Genomic DNA, 24,929 nt, shown 5'->3' with positions numbered 1-24,929 from the left:
ACTAACTACTACTACCACGACCACTAACTACTACGATCACCACCACTACTACTACGACGACCACTACTACTACGACGCCCACTACTAATACCACCACCACACGCACTCTTAACCACCTTATTCCTTGTCCTGATCGAACGAACATACGAGTATTCCCATCTCTCGGGATACCAACGGTAAGATGGTCACACCAGGTTCACCTCTCCAAATGCAGATCATCTAGAATTTTCCCATTCACAGTTGTTTGAATGATTTTGGTGTTTTGCAAGAAGATGGACATTATTTTGTGGATCTATCTATTTTATGCACTATCTATACTAGTTTATGCACTATTTTATATGCAATATTTTATGGAGCTATCACTCGTAACGTACATAGTCGTTGGATCCTAAAAGCTGATTTTACTCCCAGAACAGGGTGGGGCGGGAAGAGCGCAGCTGTGTGTTGGGCCCCACCTCGCTCAGCGACGCGGGTCCGCAGCCCCCGTTGAGGTCCCTGCACATCGCCCGTCGGGCAGCAGATGCTACCTCTATGGCTCGACTCGGCACAGCACAGCACACACCAAGGATTGACTCGGCACCGATTTATCGGAAGGATTGACTCGGTACGGTTAACTCATGACCCGCACCAAGGTGAGTGGGGTCGTTATTCTGTATTTGAGTTCCATACCTGCCCTCGCACACAACACGAAGGGAGGGAGGGTGATACTGTTTCGCACGGCAACTTTTGCTCTCGTGCGGCTCTTGCTCCTCGCGCGGCTCTTGCTCCTCTGTTCCTGGTGCAGCTCTTGCTCCTCGCGTGGCTCTTGCTCCCCTGTTCCTGGTGCAGCTCTTGCTCCTCGCACGGCTCTTGCTCCCCTGTTCCTCGTGCAGCTCTTGCTCCTCGAGTGGCTCTTGCTCCCCTGTTCCTGGTGCAGCTCTTGCTCCCCTGTTCCTGGTGCAGCTCTTGCTCCCCTGTTCCTGGTGCAGCTATTGCTCCCATGTTCCTCGTGAAGCTCTTGCTCCTCGCGTGGCTCTTGCACCCATGTTCCTCATGCATCTCTTGCTCCCCTGTTCCTGGTGCAGCTCTTGCTCCCCTGTTCCTGGTGCAGCTCTTGCTCCCCTGTTCCTGGTGCAGCTCTTGCTCCCATGTTCCTCGTGCAGCTCTTGCTCCTCGCGTGGCTCTTGCACCCATGTTCCTCATGCATCTCTTGCTCCTCGCGCGTTTCTTGCTTCCATGTTCCTCATGCATCTCTTGCTCCTCGAGCGGCTCTTGCTCCCATGTTCCTCATGCATCTCTTGCGCCTCGCGCGGCTCTTTCTCCCATGTTCCTCATGCATCTCTTGCTCCTCGCGCAGCTCTTGCTCCCCTGTTCCTGGTGCATCTCTTGCTCCTCGCGCGGCTCTTGCTCCCATGTTCCTCATGCATCTCTTGCTCCTCGCGCGGCTCTTGCTCCTCGTGTGGATCGTGTGTTCTCGAGTCATTGCGAGGTGCAGGTTCCACGGTGCGCAGTGCGGGCAACGGTGCACCTGCGGAGCAGCACAAGCACGTGTTTCCGGGTGATATCGTATAGGTACACTGATGATCACAATGATTGTTACTCTCATTTAGGAGACCTGCATTTGTTTAAATTCCACATTAATGGAGATCATGTCGCCTCACTGCATCCTGCATCAATGAGTGGTGCGCAATTCAAAGCTTGCTGAACACACATTGTTTCACCACTCAGTTTGATTCTTTGTTCACTTGCAGCACAATGTTGCGACTAAGCGAGTAGCATCATTGATTGAGGGTGCGGCTGTTTCGTTGATGCAGTGCCCTCTGCTGGTTATGGTAGGAATTTGTTCAGGGTGCCGGCGATAACTCGCCTACTCTTCGCGGAGGACACCGTGGGGTTCAACCTCCACCAATGAATGCTGGTAGACGGGACTCCCTTTTAACGTCCATCTGATGGAGGGCACACACATTGTTGAATCACCCCGAATGTCATACATCGTGGTGAAAGTTTGTAGCTGGGTCGGGATTCAAACCCAGACGAGAGGGTGCATATCACTAGCCCATCTTGTCAAAAGCTTTGATAATTCCATCCGCTCCATGAATCATTGTTTCTTTCAAACATAAAGATTCTCCTCTCAAACGATAATCAGCAGTGATAAAAATAAACATTGTAATGATTTACAATAGGAATAAATAAAGCAAATTGGGGGCCATAAACATTTTAGATACACAAAGGGGGGATATTTCAACCCCCTCTCCTCCCCAATCACAGTTGATGTTTATCAACATGACAGATGCAAAAGGGATTCAGTGATTCAATGTAACACGAGGATGGTATTTGGGTCCATGGTAAAACGAGCTAAGAGCTTTTATTATGTTACTAGCAAAGATACCTGGGGTTGCCAGGTAACGGAGGGTCCCTCCTCCTACAATCTGCCCCTCCACCCCTTTCCCCATCTTCACCCCACCCCAACCCCTGCCTCCTCCCACCCCACCCCACTCCAGACTCCGACTCCATCCCTTCCCCTCCTACTCCTTCCCCTGCCTCCCAACCCACCCTGGCACCTCGCCTCCCTCCCCCCCCACCCCACTCTTGCCCCTCCCTCCCCCCCACCCACTCTGGCCCCTCCCTCCCTCCCCCCCACCCACTCTGGCCCCTCCCTCCCTCCCTCCCACCCACTCTGGCCCTCCCTCCCTCCCACCCACTCTGGCCCCTCCCTCCCTCCCACCCACTCTGGCCCCTCCCTCCCTCCCACCCACTCTGGCCCCTGCCCTCCCTCCCACCCACTCTGGCCCCTCCCTCCCTCCCACCCACTCTGGCCCCTCCCTCCCTCCCACCCACTCTGGCCCCTCCCTCCCTCCCACCCACTTTGGCCCCTCCCTCCCTCCCACCCACTCTGGCCCCTCCCTCCCTCCCACCCACTCTGGCCCCTCCCTCCTCCCTCCCACCCACTCTGGCCCCTCCCTCCCACCCACTCTGGGCCCCTCCCTCCCACCCACTCTGGCCCCTCCCTCCACCCACTCTGGCCCCTCCCTCCCTCCCACCCACTCTGGCCCCTCCTCCCTCCCACCCACTCTGGCCCCTCCTCCCTCCCACCCACTCTGGCACCTCCTTCCCTCCCACCCACTCTGGCCCCTCCCTCCAGACTCCCACCCCACTCGCTCCCCTGCACCCCCCACTCCACTCCTTCCCCTCCCACTCCTTGCCAACTAGCTTAAGCACTCAAGGAAGCACTCCCACAAAACGGTTGGAAGAATATTTTGTTTATTTAATCACCTTTACATTGTCTTAAATGTCATCAATTTGTAATTTTATTTTCAAAAACGACTTGCCCTGTGGAAAAAGTCAATTACATCACTTGTGACTGTCGCCATGGCTGACAAACATCGGTTGATAAGGAATGGCTGGCTTTTATGGCTTTTTCAGAGCCACGAGGCTCTATATACGCTACACAGCCAGACATAACAGCGGTGAAGGAATGAGCCTTAATGTCCAAAATACTATCTTGATTTCCCGTTCTCTTTTTAAAATCTCAGAACTTTGATTGTATACTTTAAATAGTCTATGAGAGGCCATAATGGAAAATCACATCGTCGTCATATAATGCATAAAATCGCTTTAAGCTCCTAATTTGAAAACTATAACATATACAAAAGTGATGTATACGGCGATTTGAGGCATGAAGATCTAACATTCGATGACGTGAGTGACGAAAGTGAAAAAATATATTTTGAGTGCTTAATCGTGCAGAAACCGTTGTGGCCTGTTCCAGGGCAAGGTGTTTTTGAGCAGGCCAAAACTTAAGACCCCTGCAAAAGATAGTGGGCTGACCGAGGATAAAACCTGCTTTTGTTATAATTTAATAAGTCGGTTAATCATCTTCAAAAGGGGGTGTATAAATTTACCCAAATGCCCTGTTTTCATTCATGCACCTCCTTGGAGTTCCATTAGTACACATGAAAAGTTTTGGGCCGTTATGTTTCATGGTTTTATAGTTATGGAGGATACACACTGACTGGCACAGTGGCACACACTCTCTTTTATTAATATAAATTCATAATTTCCTTTCTCTTCCTCATTCCTTTCCTTACATTTTTTATGGTGAAAGATCATTGTACGTATGAAGTAGATGAAATGATGCGGCCTTTAGAAAATGAAATTGGAAAGATGTTTAAAACAGAAAAATGACGTTGCACCGTGCCGTAGGTCATAAAGATTTTCTTTTTCCAGGCAGATTGAAAGAATACTCTCCAAGGTATAATATTGAATGATAAAATGCAGTTGTGAGTTTGTACCATATCCTGATGCTGTGTGTACTGTGCATCCCCGCTGATGGATCGCTGGTAACTTGTACCTGTTGCTGTATTTGAGCCGGGGGAGTAACTGCTGAAATCGAACTATCCGTGTTCTTCCCAACCGTTGAGTACCAGCATGCTGGGATGAATGATCCCGGTGTGTACCCCGATTTAGAATAGGTACACTGTATCCCTGCGCATCGTCAGAGCGTGACCAAGGGTTGGCGTCAGGAAGGGCATCCGGCCATAAAAACATTGCCTCAAACAGGGAACCATGAGGTCATGGGGCCCGCAAGGCTAACCCCCGCCCTGGCGGGGAAAATGGCCTTAAAACGATCATTCATTCATTCATTCATTCAATCGTGTTCTTCCCAACATCTTTGTTCTTTATTCCTTTCACAATTATTTCTACTTTTTCGCATTTCTCTTTAAACATTCTAATTCTTGCTTTTTCTTTATATCACTCTTTATTTTTCTTTCTGTCCAAAGGGCAGTGAATTATTGCAGAAATATTTCTGGAAGGTTCACTTGGCTTCGCCTGGATGGGTTTGTGGGTAGAGGAGTAGCGGCTGAAACCCGAATCCTATCCAGGTTCCTCCTGGTGACTCCATCTTTGCTATTTTGTTCTTTGGGTTCCTTCTGATGACTCCATCTTTGCTCATTGTTCTTTGGGTTCCTTCTGATGACTCCATCTTTGCTCTTTTGTTCTTTGGGTTCCTCCTGGTGACTCCATCTTTGCTATTTTGTTCTTTGGGTTCCTTCTGATGACTCAATCTTTGCTCTTTTATTCTTCGGGTTCCTTCTGATGACTCCATCTTTGCTCTTTTGTTCTTTGGGTTCCTCCTGGTGACTTCATCTTTGCTATTTTGTTCTTTGGGTTCCTTCTGATGACTCAATCTTTGCTATTTTGTTGTTCAGGTTCCTTCTGATGACTCCATCTTTGCTCTTTTGTTCTTTGGGTTCCTCCTGGTGACTCAATCTTTGCTCTTTTGTTCTTTGGGTTCCTTCTGATGACTCCATCTTTGCTCTTTTGTTCTTCGGGTTCCTCCTGGTGACTCCATCTTTGCTATTTTGTTCTTTGGGTTCCTTCTGATGACTCCAATGCAGTATTTGGTTTTAAGTTTGATTTTCTTGAATGAGGAAATTAAATAGAGTAGGCTTGCCTCTAGGTGTGACTTCTTGACATCCCGGCGGGCATTGTTAGGTCACAAGAGCCTCGTGATGTCACACCACATGTACGAAGCATTTCCCACGAGGATGAACCGTTTCCCTATTCCCAAGTCTCTGCATGTCTCAAATTACCTGTAATCCCTCATATTGTTTACAAATGGTACAGTGAGTGTATTTCATTCCCAAGTGCAGTCATAACTCAGTAGAGCTTCCAATTCATGCAACACCTTTTGGATTCCACTTGGAACCAACTAGTTACCGCTGCACGTCTCGGTTCTCCCAAACTACAATCAGGGTAACTCCACATCGTGGAATCCCTTTAACTGATGTAAGAGCAGTGTTCCCTCGGTGTACCCCTCCCCCCTTTAAGCCCCCCCTGTAATTACCCTCACCAGAGGAGAGGGTATTGTATTTGAGTCCGTTTGTCTGTCTGTTTGTTTGTTTGTCCTCGCAGAATAAATATGATTTTCTCTGCAACCGTTGGTCCGATTGACAGGAAATTTTCACCACAGGTGCACCTCCACGTGTAGAATTTTAAAATCATAATTATGACGTCATAGGTCACGTGGTATGGGCGCCATCTCTGAAAAACTGAAAAACCTTCCACCTCTACATCTCCGAAAGCGCTGCACAGAAAAAATTGAGACATCGCTCATTGTACAGAACTCTCCATGGGGAATGAAATATGTTAATGATGACATCATAGGTGCCTGCATTATGATGTCATAATTCGACAAGTACAAAACATCATCTGGTCAAGATGAAATGTCTTGAGCGTCACCTCGGGATAAATTGTTGGAGAAATTATTTTTTTAATGATGACGTCATCGGTCACGTGGTGTGGCCACCATATTTGTTTTTACACAAAAGCACTAAAAGCACATCCTGGCGAGGGTTTGCAATCTCTGATTGCTCTTTCTTGTTCATCTTGCAAAACGTTTTTTGGGGTCGGTTTTGTAAAATCTTTAAAGTACATTTTGATTTCATGAAACACTAAGTATTCATTTTATCCACAGTCAGATGCAAACGGCGCTGTGTGGAGGATCCATTCATCTATTTTGGTCAAAATATCAGGAAAAGAATGCCCTATGTTTTTATCATAAATTTGGTACGTCATTCTCCATGTCGAGAGACCCTTTAAATTCAATAAGAAACCCAGTGCTCTGCCGAGTGCGGAGAGAATGGCAACGCCATTGTTGTGACGTCACTCGTACCCAGAGTACCCCAGGACGTGACATAAGTTTCCCCCAGGTCAGTGGCTGTGACCATATACTCACAGGGGACCCAACTCTTACCATTACACCACCGAGTCTTAGCTTCTGAGAACAAGAAAAAGATAATTAAGAAGAAGAAGCATTTGTTTTCTAGCCATGTTCCACCTTTACCTCCTTCATTGTTCTTTTGATTGTATTCCTTCACTTCTCCATTGTTCCTTTGCTTTAGTCATCTTGGCAATGCTCATGTACAGTATAAAAGGAGCTTGGTCTTGGTGTGCCTGCGTGCATGTGACCGTGCATCCGAAAATAGGGGATCTATACGCCGTACATATGCTCGCCATCAATTCTGATCGCAATATTTGTATCAATCAGATACTAGGCAATCTGCAAACAGTATGATATGGTTCAATAAGGTGATGATAGATGGGGCGGTTTCAATTTACAGTTTAAAACAAAAGCTCCTTCTTCTTCTTCCCCTTCTTCTTCTTCTTCTTCTTTACTTACAATAATGGTGAGTCTCATTCAATCCTTTTTCTCATATCGATTAGATTCAGAAAACACTTGCTATATTCAATACTTTTTCTTTCAACATTTTCATCTCATTCATACAACAGTAATATATCGCCCTATCAAACAGTATTTCTGATTATACACCACCTTATAAAGCATATGTAAATCTATCTCTGACATTGCTATTCCCATCAGCGAAGCTACGGGTCTTATCTTCCAGTAATTCATAAATGGTCCCAAGGTGTATGAGGTTATATATTATTACCAATTTATATTATTGGTTATATATTATTGGTTTTTGTACTTCTTGTTCTAATGTGTGAGAAACGAATTTTTCTTGTTTTCCATAAAACACTGAAAAGGGAAATTTTTGTTGGTAATTGTGAAATTTCCTTTTGACATTCCGTGAGGCCTTCTTACAGTGAGTGCCAATTGATTATGTTTTCTCTTTTTATCATTCTTGATTTTAAAAAATCATTATCATTTAAAAAAAAAAAGTATTATTATTTTGGCTCTGCCTCCTGGCGCAGGGTCAAAAACCATAAAATGTAATTACAAGCACATTTTAAATAACTTTAGATGAAACTTTGTTTCATTATGCAATCAGCATTGGGGTGGGTCACATGAATTAATTAACGAATTTTTGGGGGATTTGACCCTCGGTCATGCCCTCGTGGGTGGGGACTGAGGATCACAAGACTCACGGGTCAAAACAAGAAGAAGAAAAAAAGCTCAAAATTAGATATTGGCTCATTCCTGGTGGAACCTTTTGCCATCTTTCAGCTTTGCTATAGGTGTGACGCATGCGGATTTGTGATGGCGTGCCATCGACTTCGCTCTTGTGTATTGTTTGTTTTAGGGTATGAAGGGAAACTTGTTGGAAAAGTCCCAGGATTTGCGTAAATGCTGTTTTAGCACAGAGGCCTCAGCTCTTCCTTTGGCATACTCTCATTTCGTTTTCAATGCACATACCTTGTTGGTGACTAGCGTGCCATGAGCTTCATCCATCTGATTGATCGCTTTGCTTACGCTTCGGAATGCATTGGCCTCACAATAAGTGCAAAAAAGACAAATATTATGTATCGACCACAACCCATGCTAAGATCCTATAACCACAAGAAATAATACACCCTTTAACTCGTTCAGATATTTTGCTACGAAGGGAGCACCCTCTCCAACACCATGCCGGATGATGAGATCACCCAGCGCCGAGGCAAGGCAAGTTTGGGCCGTTTGGTAGGCTCCGGGAGCTTGGTGCCTGCCTTAAAACGAATGTTGGGTCTGCCCACTTCTCTAAGACTGTGAGGCATGGACCCACTATCGGCACGATACAAAGCAACTAAATATATATTTCAACTTTGTGGCCTAAGATCCATCTGTAGTGTTAAGCTGCAGGTCAGAATCTCCAACACCGATGTTCTTAAGAGATGCTACATCCCAGTCATCGAGAGCATGCTTATCGGTGCTCGGCTTCATTGCGTTGGACATGTGGTGCCCATGGACGATACTCGCATACCAAAGCCGGTATTCCAGTGCGGACAATCCATGCTCAGATACAAAGACACCTTAAAGGCAAACCTCAAGGCATGCAAAAGGACCTCGAGATGTGTAAAACACCACCCTGGACAAACCCAAATGGAGAAGTTTATATTCCTCCTCATTGCCAGGGGAATTATGCCCTTTGCTGTCCAATGGCATCTTGTCCTACCATGAGGCGATATAACTAGGACTACGAGATTCAATTGGTATCTCACAGCAGGAAGTTGAGACACAAAGCCATTTATTCCCTCATCACAAAAGTTTCTGGCCTAATGGTCCTTTATCACTTTTTTTTCGTCCTCCATTTTCTGTTCCTACTTCCCACAAGCCCTCGAGTCTGTAGGCATTCATTTCCTTGCATAGATTGGCAGCGCATGCTCGAATACTTGAGCATTGTGTTGTTTGCATTCGTTAAGATGCATGGTGCAATGGGGTACAGATCTAAAGCCAGGGGGAAAATGTGTGGAAAGAGCAATTCCTCACGATGATGCCATTCATTGGGGGACACACTAAAGCATTGGTATGCAGAGGAGTAGAGAGGGAGAGCCGTGGGCAGAAGGGTGTATCGTGCAGTGTGCAAGGTTTGCTTTTGTGCATCAGAAGCCTTGGAACCTCCATGGGTACTGACTTCATTGTCTATTTGTCATTCGGAAGCCGTCGCCCCTGACTAACAATTAACACTCTCTTACTTGCAGGTTACTGTGTTTTCTCTCTCTCCCTCTCTTTCTCTCTCCTTTTCCCTGTTCACTCGTTTCTTGCTATTGCTCCGCTGTCAGTTTACTGCCGTCTAAACCCTCTGTGAACTAGGTTTCCATGAACCTACACCCTAAATACACAATAAACACTTCACACTAGTGATGGAAGTCCAGAAGGTCCAGTACATAATATTCAGGAAGAATGAATCGCCAACCTAAAACAGTTGTAAATGCACGACAATAGTAGGGCTTATATGAAGCAAATGATTAGCTTCCCAAATCCCTAAATCTGGATGCGTTTTCATTGCCGAATGCCTGTTTGGAAAATCCACTGCTTCTTCTTCTATCGTGTGGCATGTCTTTGAATTGTTGGTCTACTCCACCATGGATGCGGTCGCCATAACTCAACAATGAATCGCAAGCGAGTGGTCAAGGCAGGCTCACTGGACTCGTCACAAAAGATGAGTCCAATGAGCCTTTTTCTGGATCTCATGAGCATGTGACATTGTCTGGTTTATCCAGGTCTGCTCATTAATCTGTTCTTCAATGGCTTACAGAGTCCTCTGCTTAACTGGTCCGTGGATTCCCTCCATGCGTACCAGCAGGTTATTGCCTCAAATGGAATTCTGGTCTCAAGGCAGATTCTTTGATGCTCTCCTCATGAAATAGACTGGAAGATCCCAAAATCCATCACCGAGGGGTTGTTTAGCTGGTTTTTTTTTTCTTTTTTTTTCTTCTGGATACAGAGCAAGGTTCATGGAAGAGTGAGAACACTGAACAAATCAGGATGTAACAGAACAAAAGGAACAGTTAGAAAGGGGGTGAAACACCAGCAGCAGGGGTGAGGGACAAAATAGAGGGACACTTGGACAAATAATGGGTGTGGGGTGGAATGAGGGGTAGGGGTGGACACCTGGAGTGGACAAAATGGACACAAAAGGAAACTGGCTGTAAAAACTGACACTTTGGAAGGAGGTGGGCTTGGGTGTGGGGGCAGGGGGAAGGTTAACAGGAGTAGACTGGGCATCCTGGGCACTGGGCATCCTGGGCAGGAGTAGACTAGAAAAGATCATGGTTTTGGAATATGGACGATCTGAGATGTTGGTGAACAGCTGTCTTGAATACCCGGGGTGAAGAGTGAGATTGAAGAGGATGTGGAAGTTGGTTCCACAGACAGGGGAAAAGCGGAACGAATGGGTGGAGGTCAGCAGTGATTCTTGATTTTGGGAGTTTCACCAGAAGGGGGTTGATGGTGGACCGTGTATGCCCTACAGAAACCCGTGGGGTGGGCTCGGGTGGGGGTGGGGACAAAGCACGGAAAGAGCAGAGGGTGCAAGACCAGAAATGAGGCGGTAGAATCCGAAGAGACCACCGACGTGAAAAGAATAGGCCTATAGACTCAGCTTTTTTTTTCCTTTTTCTTTTTTGGTATACAAGATCAAGGATCGTGTAAGAGCTAACATCAATCACGTAAAAAAAACGGACACACAAAACATATGATAAAGGGAGCGGGAGACAAGATGAAGGCAAGATGCACAAGATGATGCACATCAGACAAGATGGGGAGAGAGAGGGAAGCACACAAGTACAACAGCAGAGAACAGGGACATCGGGAGATCTGTGGGAGGGAGAGGGCTTGGGGGTAGAGGACATGGGAAGGGGGGGGGGGGGAGGTAAAAACACATGGACATAGCGAGAGGGATTTCCAAGAAAGAAGTCGGTATTTTAAAAAAGTGGATCTGGGGTGAATTTACGGGGGTAGAAAAGATCAAGGTTTTGGATGGGGGAAGATAAGAGATGGTGGTGAACAGCTGTTTGAAAGACCTGGAGGGAGGAGTGGGATCACCTTCATTGCTGGAAGGTATGTTGAAGGCCTTGGTTTCCACTGTATAAATCTGAGCCATGTGTGAGGCAGGGGAGCTAGCTCAGAGGGGAGAGCAGGACTCCAAGCTACAGATGAAGGCCTTGTAGGTGTATAGTAGCTCAGCTATGCCAAAGAGGTACTTTGTACGATACGGGATGCCCAGTCGGCAACTGGCTTTGGAGGCCAACTTTTGATAGAAGTAGTAACATTGTCGTGATTCTCGCTGCTCAGGTTTTCAGTATATTAAAACATTGCAGGACGTTATCTTTTCTTTCAATAATCTCCATCTTTGAGAAGCAGCCAGTTTAGGCTATCGGAGAACTGAAAGCAACTCTTTCCCAGCAACCTGCTGCTGAGCATCAAACCTGGCCGTCCTGCTCCGGGTCTATACTCACCATTAGGCCCAAGCGATGGTTCCATAATTGGTACATCTCAGCAAGAGGTCGCTGCACAGAAACTGCATCTTCAATTGATTTCCCGGCCAACCCCCAGCATTGCATATGCAACAGCCCAAACACCCCCGTCTTCCCAGAGCTTTTGTAATAAATAGAAGGCCCTTAAAACCTTGGGAATTCTCATCCTCGGTTGGATAGTTCAACTCCACCGCTTTAAACCCTCTGTTAACAGCTACTTGGCTCTACTGCTGGATGAGTGTTGTCTTGGCAACTGAAACCTGGGAATTGTATATTTAACCGTCTATCAAATTTACGAGCGAGTCCTTAATGTCATTTACAGCAAGTGAACCTCGTATTAATATTCTTTTTAAAGAGTGGGGAGAAATTGTTAAATGATTTCACGTTACCTGTTATTTTGGTGTAAAGGTGAATGTGTTCAGTCTATGTTAGTGTTTTTAAAAGTAACCTCTGGTTCATGAATAGGCCTTGTCCACAAAACGCGTTTCGGACGAGGAGACTTGAGTTCAGTTTTTAGCAAGAATCACATGGGCGTTAAATGACTGAACAGATCAACACATTTTATGGGATTTGAATATAGGATTCAAGCATCATGCAGCACTTCATTTCAGTATACAATACTGTATAATCATAGAGGAATTCTGTTAAGAAAAATAGTAATTTTCGTGTATATAATTAGTTACATAGTATCGTGTCACTTTCAGCATGTTAATTCCATTAAAAATGAGAAACAGCAATCAGAGAATGCAGACCCTCACCAGGACGTGTTTGTATTTTGTGTGATATTTATTAGCTGCTGTGTTTGTGTGGTGTATTGATGACATCGATTTATGTTCAATCCAATATGGCTGCCAAACCGCGTGACCAATGATGTCATCTTACGAGAATTCACCAAATGTCTGTCTGTCTGTCTGTCCGTTCCCAGGTACCGCAAAAACGGCTGAACCGATCGCAACGAAATTTTGGATGGGTAATCCTGTGACCCCCTGGAGTAAAATAGGCGATATTGTTTTTCCAATTTTCCAGTTTTTCCAAACACTATGGAATAATATTTACCGATATGAACAGTGATGTGGCTTTTATTGAAATTCTACAAATACTGTTTAGATTTTGATGAGAATTATGAACCTGCCGCGAATGCGGAAGTGGACAGATTACGGCACTGAGCGGGTTTGATAATATCCCAATACAACCGTCATTTAAAACAGTATTTTGTTAAAGTATCAATTGATGATTGGAATTGAGTGAATACAATTACGATTTTGAATTCGTAATTGTATTCACCCAACCGTACGAAACTTCGCATCAGGATTTAAATATTTGTTCATGTCACGAATGTTGTTCAAAGTTTATTTTTTATATTAATGCTATTTAATTTGTGATTGGAGTTATGCTGTTTGGAATGAAAAAAGAGATATCGAGTTCAAATGAATGACGACATGCCGTGATGGTTTCTACTTTCTAAACGTGAAATTCGCGGATCGCCATATGCAAATTCGCCACCGTCCCACGATCGATGTTTCTATACGTGAACGTACCGACCGGTTTGTTTGCGAACGGGTACGTTTTTCATGGAAGTCCTTCACGAACTTGCTGTCCATGTCTGACGTGCGCCTGAGGGTGCTACAGGAATGTGGAATTTATTGGTTTCATGATTTAGCATTTGCCGTATCTGCATTGCCTGTTTGCTTCTGGCCTCCCACCCGTGCGTAGCATGGGTACCTCACTAGTCTTACTATAATTCACCAAATGTCTGTCTGTCTGTCTGTCTGTCTGCCTGTTCCCAGGTACCGCAAAAACGGCTGAACCGATCACAACAAAATTTTGGGTGGGTAATCCTGTAATCCCCTGGAGTAAAAAATAGGCTATATTGTTTTACCAATTTTTTTCCCCATTTCCAATTTTTCCAATTTTCCAGTTTTTCCGAACACGATGGAATAATATTTACCGATATAAACAGTGATGTGGCTTTTATTGAAATTCTACAAATACTGTTTAGATTTTGATGATTTGCGTGTGATGTGATTTAACGGATGTTTATATAAATCGTTTAAAATAAAAAAGCCTTCAATTTCTGATATTTTTCCTTTTCATTTGGGCCTCCCAAAAGAAGCCCGGCCCATAGGGCGGGTACCGTTGCTAGTACAATTAAATTCTTCCATACAATTTTTGTGTAGATCATGCATAATAAATTGCAAACTGATCGGATCAAGCGTTCTACTTGTCTAATTATGACATCATAATGAAGGCACCGATGATATCATCATGAATATTATGTTGTCCCCATGAGGAGTACATGACAATGAGCCATATTTCAATTTTTTCCATGGAGCGGTTTCGGAGATGGAGGTGCAATTTTTTTCGGGTTTTCCAAGATGGCACCCATACCATGTGACCTATGACGGCATTATTAAAAGTTTCTGCAGGAGGAGGAACTCCTATGTTGAAAATTTCTTGGCAATCGGACCAACGATGACAGAGAAAAGCATACCCACGTTATGTGCAGACAAACAAACGGACCCAAATGCAATACCCTCTACTCTGGCGAGGGTATTAAGGATCACCTAATTGGGAATTTCTGCGAATAGGTGTTACACGGTCAGGTGGTATCTTATTATGTTGTACATTATTCGTTTATTTTAATTTTACACCATCACTTTCACGCTGCACCGACTGTTGTTTGGGAACTACTACAGTTCCATCGAGTCTTGTTGCTTGCTGAGTTGATTATCAAGAACTGCAATTTGTCCTCTTGCAAAAGGAAGATCCTCTGTGTCGTGAGGCGTATAAAGCTGCCGAGGAATTTTCATTGGCTCGGTCGGGACAACCCTGGATGGGTCGCCACTCCGTAGCAAAGATATTCAACTGCTTGCATTCCGAGCAGGCTGGTACTCATTCTACCGACCTCGGAAGTATGACATGCCTAGTTGACCAACCTGGTGTTATTTTGCCATGGTTGAGACTTTAACATCTTAACGAAACCAATCGCTTGAGTACTAAACCACCGCGGAGCTATCTCCTCCTCTGCATCTGATATTCACTTCATCGAGGAATACCTTCGCAGAAACATGGTCTCCATGCGTCAAGTTTTACTGCTAAGAGTTTGTCACTACTAACTGTTTTATAACTAATCACACACACACACACACACACACACCATGATAACAGAAATAGAAGTAGACACAGGATGGTCCAAAATGATGTGCTACTTTTATTTTACTACAGTATTTTTTACTTTTTTTTGCACATAGTCAAGGCTCCTGGAAGAGCTATAACACAGAACGGATCAGGATGCAACATGACAAAAGGAACAGCAGGAAGAGAAGGGGGAAATGCCAACAGCAGGGTGGAAGGAGATAGACGGACATGGCCAAACAAGGGATGCAGGTAACGGTGAGGGGGTAAGGGAGAACGCAAGGAGTGGAAAAGATGGATGCAGAAGCCAAATTTTGATATGGATGAGGGTGGTTTAGGTGGATAAAAGATCATGGTTTTGGATTGGGGGTGATTGGAGATGGTGGTGAACAGCTGTCTTGAAGACCTGGAGGGAAGAATGTTGTTCTGGTGCCGCATTATAGCTTCAGATAATCATGGGTGATTCTGCTAACGCTTGTGCGAGAAGTTCCCACCAGCTGTACAAGTCGGTGTGTTGAATTCTTCGGAGAAGCCTGCAAAGCTTTTCTCACAGCCTCGATCTTTCCGGGTGTTCTCACTGAAGGGTTTAGACCAGTGTGTTCTTTAATTTTGTCCTTCACACTTTCAGTGTCTCGAAACTTTTCAATAATGTGTTTGATGGTTTTATATTGTGGAAATCTTGCATTTTGATAGACCCTGCAAAACCGCCTTTGTGTAGAAACATGTGACTGTCGCAAAAAAAATCTCTAAAATGAGAGTCCGGCAGAGAGTCCAGGGCACTGAGTCACTGACATTGTCCGACGGAGGAAGTGAGAGGGCGACGGAGGAAGTGAGAGGGCGACGGAGGAAGTGAGACGGAGACGGAGGAAGTGAGACGGAGACGGAGGAAGCGAGAGGGAGACGGAGGAAGCGAGAGGGAGACGGAGGAAGCGAGAGGGAGACGGAGGAAGCGAGAGGGAGACGGAGGAAGCGAGAGGGAGACGGAGGAAGCGAGAGGGAGACGGAGGAAGCGAGAGGGAGACGGAGGAAGCGAGAGGGAGACGGAGGAAGCGAGACGGAGACGGAGGAAGCGAGACGGAGACGGAGGAAGCGAGAGGGAGACGGAGGAAGCGAGAGGGAGACGGAGGAAGCGAGAGGGAGAAGGAGGAAGCGAGAGGGAGACGGAGGAAGCGAGAGGGAGACGGAGGAAGCGAGAGGGAGACGGAGGAAGCGAGAGGGAGACGGAGGAAGCGAGAGGGATACGGAGGTAGGGAGACGGAGGCAGGGAGACGGAGGAAGTGAGACGGAGACGGAGGAAGTGAGACGGAGACGGAGGAAGTGAGACGGAGACGGAGGAAGTGAGACGGAGACGGAGGAAGTGAGAGGGAGACGGAGGAAGTGAGAGGGAGACGGAGGAAGTGAGAGGGAGACGGAGGTAGGGAGACGGAGGAAGTGAGATGGAGACGGAGGAAGTGAGAGGGAGACGGAGGAAGTGAGAGGGAGACGGAGGTAGGGAGAGGGAGACGGAGGAAGTGAGACGGAGACGGAGGAAGTGAGACGGAGACGGAGGAAGTGAGACGGAGACGGAGGAAGTGAGACGGAGACGGAGGAAGTGAGACGGAGACGGAGGAAGTGAGACGGAGACGGAGGAAGTGAGACGGAGACGGAGGAAGTGAGACGGAGACGGAGACGGAGGAAGTGAGAGGGAGACGGACACGGAGACGGAGGAAGTGAGATGGAGACGGAGGAAGTGAGAGGGAGACGGAGGAAGTGAGAGGGAGAGGGAGACGGAGGAAGTGAGAGGGAGACGGAGGAAGTGAGAGGGAGACGGAGGAAGTGAGAGGGAGACGGAGGAAGTGAGAGGGAGACGGAGGAAGTGAGAGGGAGACGGAGGTAGGGAGACGGAGGAAGTGAGAGGGAGACGGAGGAAGCGAGACGGAGACGGAGGAAGCGAGAGGGAGACGTAGGAAGCGAGAGGGAGACGTAGGAAGCGAGAGGGAGACGGAGGAAGCGAGAGGGAGACGGAGGAAGCGAGACGGAGACGGAGGAAGCGAGACGGAGACGGAGGAAGCGAGACGGAGACGGAGGAAGTGAGACGGAGACGGAGGAAGTGAGAGGGAGACGGACACGGAGGAAGTGAGATGGAGACGGAGGAAGTGAGATGGAGACGGAGGAAGTGAGAGGGAGACGGAGGAAGTGAGAGGGAGACGGAGGAAGTGAGAGGGAGACGGAGGAAGTGAGAGGGAGACGGAGGAAGTGAGAGGGAGACGGAGGAAGTGAGAGGGAGACGGAGGTAGGGAGACGGAGGAAGTGAGATGGAGACGGAGGAAGTGAGAGGGAGACGGAGGAAGTGAGAGGGAGACGGAAGAAGTGAGAGGGAGACGGAGGAAGTGAGAGGGAGACGGAGGAAGTGAGAGGGAGACGGAGGTAGGGAGACGGAGGAACTGAGAGGGAGACGGAGGAAGTGAGACGGAGGAAGTGAGACGGAGACGGAGGAAGCGAGACGGAGACGGAGGAAGCGAGAGGGAGACGGAGGAAGCGAGAGGGAGACGGAGGAAGCGAGAGGGAGACGGAGGAAGCGAGAGGGAGACGGAGGAAGCGAGAGGGAGACAGAGGAAGCGAGAGGGAGACGGACACGGAGACGGAGGAAGTGAGACGGAGACGGAGGAAGTGAGAGTAAGACAGAGGAAGACAGAGGAAGTGAGAGGGAGGGACAGAGGGAGAGAGACGCAGAGAGGCACAGAGAGAGGGAGGTAGAGGAAGAGAGACAAGACAAGACAAGTCCATGCATGGGGACCCATCGGCACTCTGACCTTGACCGCGCTGCCCTGACGAATCCGGGAAGAATGGGGAAGATTTAGCCCCCGACTTGTGTTGGAGGGTACAACCACTGCGAAGAGGCATCCCTAGAGTCCACAGGTAATGTTATGTGGTAATATGAGAAGAATGCATAGCCAGAGGTAATCCAGGGGATTAGGAGAAGGTAACACGGGGCGATGACTGTGGGGGGTGGAGTTCTTGAAACAAACTACAGCACCATCGTTAGGCACGGGATAGGCCTGTCAAAGTGGAAGACAGACTATCTTGGAAGACCTCGGAGTCGGGAACATCCTGTGTGAGGAGAAATTCTGTTGAATACACATTGTCTGGAGCAGTAGCAGCAACCTGTAAGGACAGGTCTATGATGTTAGAATGGAGACCTTGAAGGAGCTGCGCTCCAACGCGAGTCGAAAGAATTGACGCGACCAAAGACGGAATTCGTCCGAGTTGCTTTATTGAAACAAAACAGCTCAGGTATTCTCCCAAGCCCGTTTATCGGGCAGCAATATATATACACATTTATGTCGGGAAGTTTGCCCGGCAAAAGCTATACCGGGCATGCCCGGGTGTCAAGGGCGAGCCTTGGAAAGGCGAGTCTGGACCTGCCCGGGCGTGTTTGGCTGCGGCCTGGCAAGTCGAGGCTGGGCGTGCCCGGGCGCTCTGGACGAGCACTGGAAAGGCGAGAGCGGGCATGCCCGGACGCTCTGGGCGAGCCCTGGAAAGGCGATAGCGGGCATGCCCGGACGCTCTGGGCGAGCCCTGGAAAGGCGATAGCGGGCATGCCCGGACGCTCTGGGCGAGCCCTGAAAAGGCGATAGCGGGCATGCCCGGACGCTCTGGGCGAGCCCTGGAAAGGCGAGAGCGGGCATGCCCGGGAAAGACGAGACCGGGCGTGCCTGGGAGGTTCGGGCGTGCCCGGGAACAGTGAGTCCGGGCATGCCCGGGAGAGGCGCGTCTGGCCGTGTTCTGGCCGGTGCAAGGCGATTGTGTGCATCCAGCGGTAACCGCTACACACGCCCCTCCAGAATCGACCTGCACCGGCAGGGTCAATTTTAGGGGGGTCCGGATGACCCGGCCGAAGCGACCCCTGGAGGGTCGTGGGGAGGGGTCCGACGTGGTGGTGGGTGGTCGAGCGGGGGGGAACTGTGGACGGGGGGCGGCCTCGCCGCGGAGGAAGGGCCAACCGTGGTGGTCGGTCGACGTCCATGTGCGCCGGTTTGAGGCGGTCCACAGAAATCCGGTCCGGCCGGCCGCCAAAGTCGACGATGAAAGACTTGTCGCCCCGTCGCAGGACCCGGAAGGGCCCGTCATACGGCGGCCGGAGTGGCCCCCGGTGCGTGTCATGACACACAAAGACGTACTCCGTTGTGCGAAGCGCCGGGGGGGACGTAGGACTGGGGGCCACCGTGGCGGGACGTCGGCACGGGGGCAAATCGTCGGGTGGCCTCCTGGAGGTCCGAGCGCTGGCAAGCGGCGGACCAGGGACTGGTAGCGTCGGGCACGAATTCGCCCGGGACGCGGAGTGGCTGGCCGTAGACGAGCTCGGCGGCGGACGCCTGGAGGTCTTCCTTGGGGGCCGTGCGAAGGCCCAAAAGGACCCACGGCAGCCGGTCGGCCCAACCGTCGTCCTGAAGGCCGGCCATGAGTGCGGCCTTCATGGAGCGGTGAAACCGCTCGCACAACCCGTTGGCTTGGGGGTGGTAGGCCGTGGTGCGGTGCAGCGTGACCCCCAACGAACGGGCGACCACGCCCCAAAGCTCAGACGTGAACTGTGGGCCGCGGTCGGACGAGATGTCCGCTGGTGCGCCGAAGCGTGCGACCCAGGTGGCGATGAACGCCTGCGCCACGTCGGCGGTGGTGGTGGAGGTGAGGGCTACGGCCTCCGGCCACCTGGTGGTCCTGTCCACCATGGTGAGCAGGTGGGTGAACCCCCGTGAGGGGGGCAGGGGACCCACCAGGTCCACGTGGACGTGGTCGAAACGCCGTTCAGGCACGGCGAAAGGTGCCAGCGGGGCCTGGGTGTGGCGGTGGACCTTGACCCGCTGGCAGGCTGTGCAGGCGTTGGCCCAGTCGCGAATGTTTCATCGAAGGCCGTGCCAGACGAAACGCGCCGACACCAGCTTCTGAGAAGCTTTCCAGCCCGGGTGAGAAAGGCCGTGGATGGAGGCAAAGATGCGGCGCTGCCAGGAAACGGGCACGATGGGGCGAGGCTGGCCCTGGGAGACGTCGCAGAGCAGGACGGTGCCCGCGAAGGGAATGTCGGCCAGGCGGAGGCCCGAGTCCGCCGCACGGAGTGCCTGCACCGAGGCGTCGGTGGTCTGGTCGGCCGCCATGAGCGCGAAGTCCACGCCAAGGTGGACCGCGTTCGCGCTGGCCCGAGAAAGACAGTCGGCCACGGCGTTGTCTTTGCCGGTGACGTGCCGGATGTCCGTGGTGAACTCCGACACGGCGGAGAGGTGGCGCTGCTGGCGGGCCGACCACGGCTCCGTGACCTTAGCCATTGCGTAGACCAACGGCTTGTGGTCGACGAAAGCCGTGAACGGGCGGCCCTCCAGGAGGTGTCGGAAATGGCGAACGGCCAGGAATAGCCCGAGCAGCTCGCGGTCGAACGTGCTGTAGTTTAACTCATTCGGCCGGAGTTGCCGGCTGAAAAAAGCGAGTGGCTGCCAAACCCCGTCCACCCATTGCTCATGGACGGCGCCCACCGCGTAGTTGGAGGCGTCCGTAGTGAGGGCGATGGGCGCGTTGAGCACCGGGTGAGCCAGCAGCGTTGCGTCGGCGAGGGCCCGTTTGGCGCTGGCGAAGGCCGCGTCCATGGCCGTGGACCAAACAATGTCATGCTTGGCCGGCTTGCCCCGGAGGGCCTCGTAAAGGGGCCGCATGAGCTGAGCAGCGCGGGGCACGAATCGGTGATAAAAATTCACCATGCCGAGGAACTCTTGGAGGGCCTTGATGGAACGGGGACGCGGGAACGTGGTGATGGCCTCGACCTTGGTCGGCAGCGGCACGGCCCCGGTCTTGGTGATGCGGTGGCCCAAAAAGTCAACGGTCGTCGCGCCGAAGTGGCATTTGACCGGGTTGACAATTAAGCCGTGCTCGCTGAGGCGACCGAACAATGTTCGGAGGTGGAGGAGGTGCTCGGCACGGGACGTGCTGGCGACGAGGATATCGTCCAGATAGACGAAAAGAAACGGCAGGTCGCGCAGCACGCCGTCCATCAAGCGCTGGAACGCCTGGGCCGCGTTCTTGAGGCCAAACGGCATCCGCAAAAATTCGAACAGGCCGAACGGCGTGATGACGGCCGTCTTCGGGACGTCGGCCGCCCGGACAGGTACCTGGTGGTCGCCCCGTATCAGGTCAATTTTCGAAAAGATGACCCGTCCCGCCAAACGGGCGGAAAAGTCCTGAATATGCGGGATCGGGTACCTGTCGGGGGCGGTAGCGTCATTGAGACGGCGGTAGTCGCCACACGGGCGCCATCCACCCCCCGGCTTCGGCACGATGTGCAGTGGCGAGGCCCACGCGCTGTCGGAGCGCCGCAGGATGCCGAGGTGCTCCAACGCGTCGAACTCGGCCTTCGCCACGGCGAGCTTGGCCGGGTCGAGGCGGCGGGCCCTGGCGTAGACTGCCGGGCCCGTAGTGGGTATGTGGTGCTCGATCCCGTGCCGCACCGCGACGGCCGAAAACGTCGGCCGGTTGAGGGCCGGGAATTCCGCGAGCAGGCGAGCGAACTCGTTCGCTGCCGGGAGGGCGCACGCCAGTTCGGTCGGCGCGGAGCTGCTCATTGTGCATGCCAGGGAGCTGAAGGTCTCGGCGTGGACAACGCGACGTCGTTTGACGTCGACCAGCAGCCCGTGCGCGCAGAGGAAGTCGGCGCCCAGCAAAGCCACGGGGACGCTGGCGGTAACAAAAGTCCATTGAAAACGCTGGCTGCCGAAGCAGAGGGTGACGTCGCGTGGGCCGAAAGTGCGTATGGCCGAGCCATTAGCAGCGACCAAAGAGGGGCCGCAAACGGCGTCCCGCCTGTCCTGCTCGGAGGCGGGTATGACGCTCAGTTGGGCGCCGGTGTCACACAGGAAACGCCGCCCGGACGCTTTGTCCCGAATAAAAAGCAAGTTGCCCGAGTGGCCGGCGCTCATGGCTGGGAATGAACGCCGGCCCGGCCGTTTCCCGACCTGCCGAAAGTGCACGGGGGCCGGCACGTCCGAGCCTTGTGTCCGAACCTGGCGTGGTAATAACACCACGCCCGGTCAGGTGGAGGCCCCGGCCGTCGTGTCGGAAGCGGGCGGTGCGGCGTGGCGGCCGCCAGTTGCACCGGTAGTTCGGCCTCCGACCGCGCAGGGCGCTCGGGCGTCGAGGAGATCTTATCGGCTTCCCTGGCGAGGGCACGGGAATCCGTGATCAACGTGCCAGCCAGGGCGAGGCGTACCGGGTGAGGCAACTGGCGAAGGAACAGCTCGCGGAACAGAAAATCCGGAGAGTGCTCACCGAGCAACGAGAGCATATAGTCCATGCGCTCGGACGGGCGCGTGTCGCCGAGCTCGGGCAGAGCGAGCAGGCGCCGTGCGCGTGCTGCCGGTGAGAGGGCGAAAGCGTCGAGGAGGAGCGTCTTCAGCGCGTCATACTTGTCGGCAGCCGGCGGGTGCTCGAGGAGGCTCAAGGCGCGGGCCGCGGTGGCGGAACCGAGCGCTGCCACGACGTGGTGGAAGCGGGTGTCGTCCGCGGTGATGCCTCGCAGGGCGAACTGAGAGTCCGCCTGGGCAAACCAAACAGCTGCGTGAGCCTCCCAGAAGGTAGGCAGTTTAAGAGTCACTGCCGTGTCCATGTCGGTAGGTCACCAGTGAAGGAGCTGCGCTCCAACGCGAGTCGAAAGAATTGACGCGACCAAAGACGGAATTCGTCCGAGTTGCTTTATTGAAACAAAACAGCTCAGGTATTCTCCCAAGCCCGTTTATCGGGCAGCAATATATATACACATTTATGTCGGGAAGTTTGCCCGGCAAAAGCTATACCGGGCATGCCCGGGTGTCAAGGGCGAGCCTTGGAAAGGCGAGTCTGGACCTGCCCGGGCGTGTTTGGCTGCGGCCTGGCAAGTCGAGGCTGGGCGTGCCCGGGCGCTCTGGACGAGCACTGGAAAGGCGATAGCGGGCATGCCCGGACGCTCTGGGCGAGCCCTGGAAAGGCGATAGCGGGCACGCCCGGACGCTCTGGGCGAGCCCTGGAAAGGCGAGAGCGGGCATGCCCGGGAAAGACGAGACCGGGCGTTCCCGGGAACAGTGAGTCCGGGCATGCCCGGGAGAGGCGCGTCTGGCCGTGTTCTGGCCGGTGCAAGGCGATTGTGTGCATCCAGCGGTAACCGCTACAACCTCAATGTTGGAGGTCCATACTGCTAAAGAAAGAGGAGGATTAGGAGTTGGGGGAGTGGGAGTCGGATATTGGCAGGGGTTTAAGGCCATGAACGTGCAAACTCTCCGAAACCTAAGTTCAGCAAAATTTCGACAGACGCAACCAGAGTGGATGGAAGGGTGGTTAAAATCAAGAAGAAAGGCAGCACTGTATGAATGCCATGGGAATGGGGTGCAATGGTGCATATTTACAAGTAACAAAATAGTAATGGGGTGGATGATTGAATGAAGAAGAAGAAGAAGAAGAGGAACAAAGTTATGTGGGAATGAGACATTTGGGAAGGATCATAAGGTAGATGAAAAATTTCAAAATGTAATTTAAAAGTTTTGATTCGCAAAACGAAGAATGATTTATAGAAGAGTAAGTGAAAAATGGAGTAGGTGGGAAGATTGAGAGGTAAATGAGATGAGGATGAATTGTAGTAGAGTTTATTGTTTATTATTTTTTATTGTGGTGTGGTGTAGGCCTATCCGTTATTTTGTGTAGTGCGGTGTCCCGGTTGGAAGCCAACCCCTCCTAGTCTTTTTTTTCTCAATAATTAGTTTATTATCCTCTTCGTAACCATTTGGTATCAGGGCCCACAAGTGGTATCAGGGCCCACAAGTGGTATCAGGGCCCACAAGTGGTATCAGGGCCCACAAGTGGTATCAGGGCCCACAAGTGGTATCAGGGCCCACAAGTGGTATCAGGGTCCACAAGTGGTATCAGGGCCCACAAGTGGTATCAGGGCCCACAAGTGGTATCAGGGCCCACAAGTGGTATCAGGGCCCACAAGTGGTATCAGGGTCCACAAGTGGTATCAAGGCCCACAAGTGGTATCAGGGCCCACAAGTGGTATCAAGGCCCACAAGTGGTATCAGGGCGCACAAGTGGTATCAGGGCCCACAAGTGGTATCAGGGCCCACAAGTGGTATCAGGGCCCACAAGTGGTATCAGGGCCCACAAGTGGTATCAGGGCCCACAAGTGGTATCAGGGCCCACAAGTGGTATCAGGGCCCACAAGTGGTATCCGGGCCCACAAGTGGTATCCGGGCCCACAAGTAGTATCAGGGTCCACAAGTGGTATCCGGGTCCGCAAGTGGTATCAGGGTCCACAAGTGGTATCAGGGCCCACAAGTGGTATCAGGGCGCACAAGTGGTATCAGGGCCCACAAGTGGTATCAGGGCGCACAAGTGGTATCAGGGCCCACAAGTGGTATCAGGGCCCACAAGTGGTATCAGGGCCCACAAGTGGTATAAGGGCCCACAAGTGGTATCAGGGCCCACAAGTGGTATCAGGGCCCACAAGTGGTATCAGGGCCCACAAGTGGTATCAGGGCCCACAAGTGGTATCAGGGCCCACAAGTGGTATCAGGGCCCACAAGTGGTATAAGGGCCCACAAGCAGCCCCATAATTTGGTGAGTTTCTGATTTTGGGTGGAAGTCACATCTTGGCGAGCAATGTTGGTGGCCACAACCCCCAAACGCACGAGGATATCAAATCCCCCTATCTCATAACAAGGTTCCATGTGGGCAATTAGCGTCGTGTGCTAATGCTCCATTTGTTTTGGGTTTATTTGGACACTAATTACTCATGTTGCTTAATTAGTTTATTTGACCCGGACACCCAAAACGTTGTTTTATATGATTTACAATTCTGTTTACCAAGACGAGAAGAAAAATGTAAATTTTAATTACGTCCCGCCACTGAAGGTGGATGGAGGTTTTGTTTTCACCCCTGTCTGTCTGTCTGTCTGTCTGTCTGTCTGTCTGTCTGTGAGCTAGACACCTCAAAACGTTGTGGATGGGTTCGGACAAAACTTGGTGGTCCGGTTGGATGTCTGACAAGAACAAATATATTCGATTTTTGTGAAGATCTGAATATGGATTCGGATACGAGAATTATTTAATTTTTAAGTGATTCTTCACCA

General features: G+C 50.8%; 1 protein-coding gene across 4 annotated transcripts in view; it reads left to right on the top strand.

Moving 5' to 3' along the window:
• The first annotated feature begins 148 nt into the window (after positions 1–148).
• The window catches only part of CORO2B (coronin 2B), a 110,955-nt gene continuing 86,174 nt past the window's right edge, over positions 149–24,929 (top strand). For 2 of the 4 annotated variants that reach the window (XM_068106733.2, XM_068106730.2), the window contains exons 1-2: positions 149–176; positions 412–604. In XM_068106733.2, coding sequence (XP_067962834.1) covers positions 521–604 — 84 coding nt within the window. In that variant the 5' untranslated portion in view covers positions 149–176; positions 412–520. Of the gene's footprint in view, positions 177–411; positions 633–17,525; positions 17,713–24,929 lie in introns of those variants that run through there. The other 2 variants (XM_068106731.2, XM_068106732.2) reach the window with 2 other exon arrangements.

The sequence above is a fragment of the Myxine glutinosa genome, chromosome 2 (assembly GCF_964187855.1).
Source record: "Myxine glutinosa chromosome 2, kmMyxGlut1.1, whole genome shotgun sequence".
Lineage (NCBI taxonomy): Eukaryota > Metazoa > Chordata > Myxini > Myxiniformes > Myxinidae > Myxine > Myxine glutinosa.
This window is presented reverse-complemented; position numbering and strand designations above follow the sequence as displayed.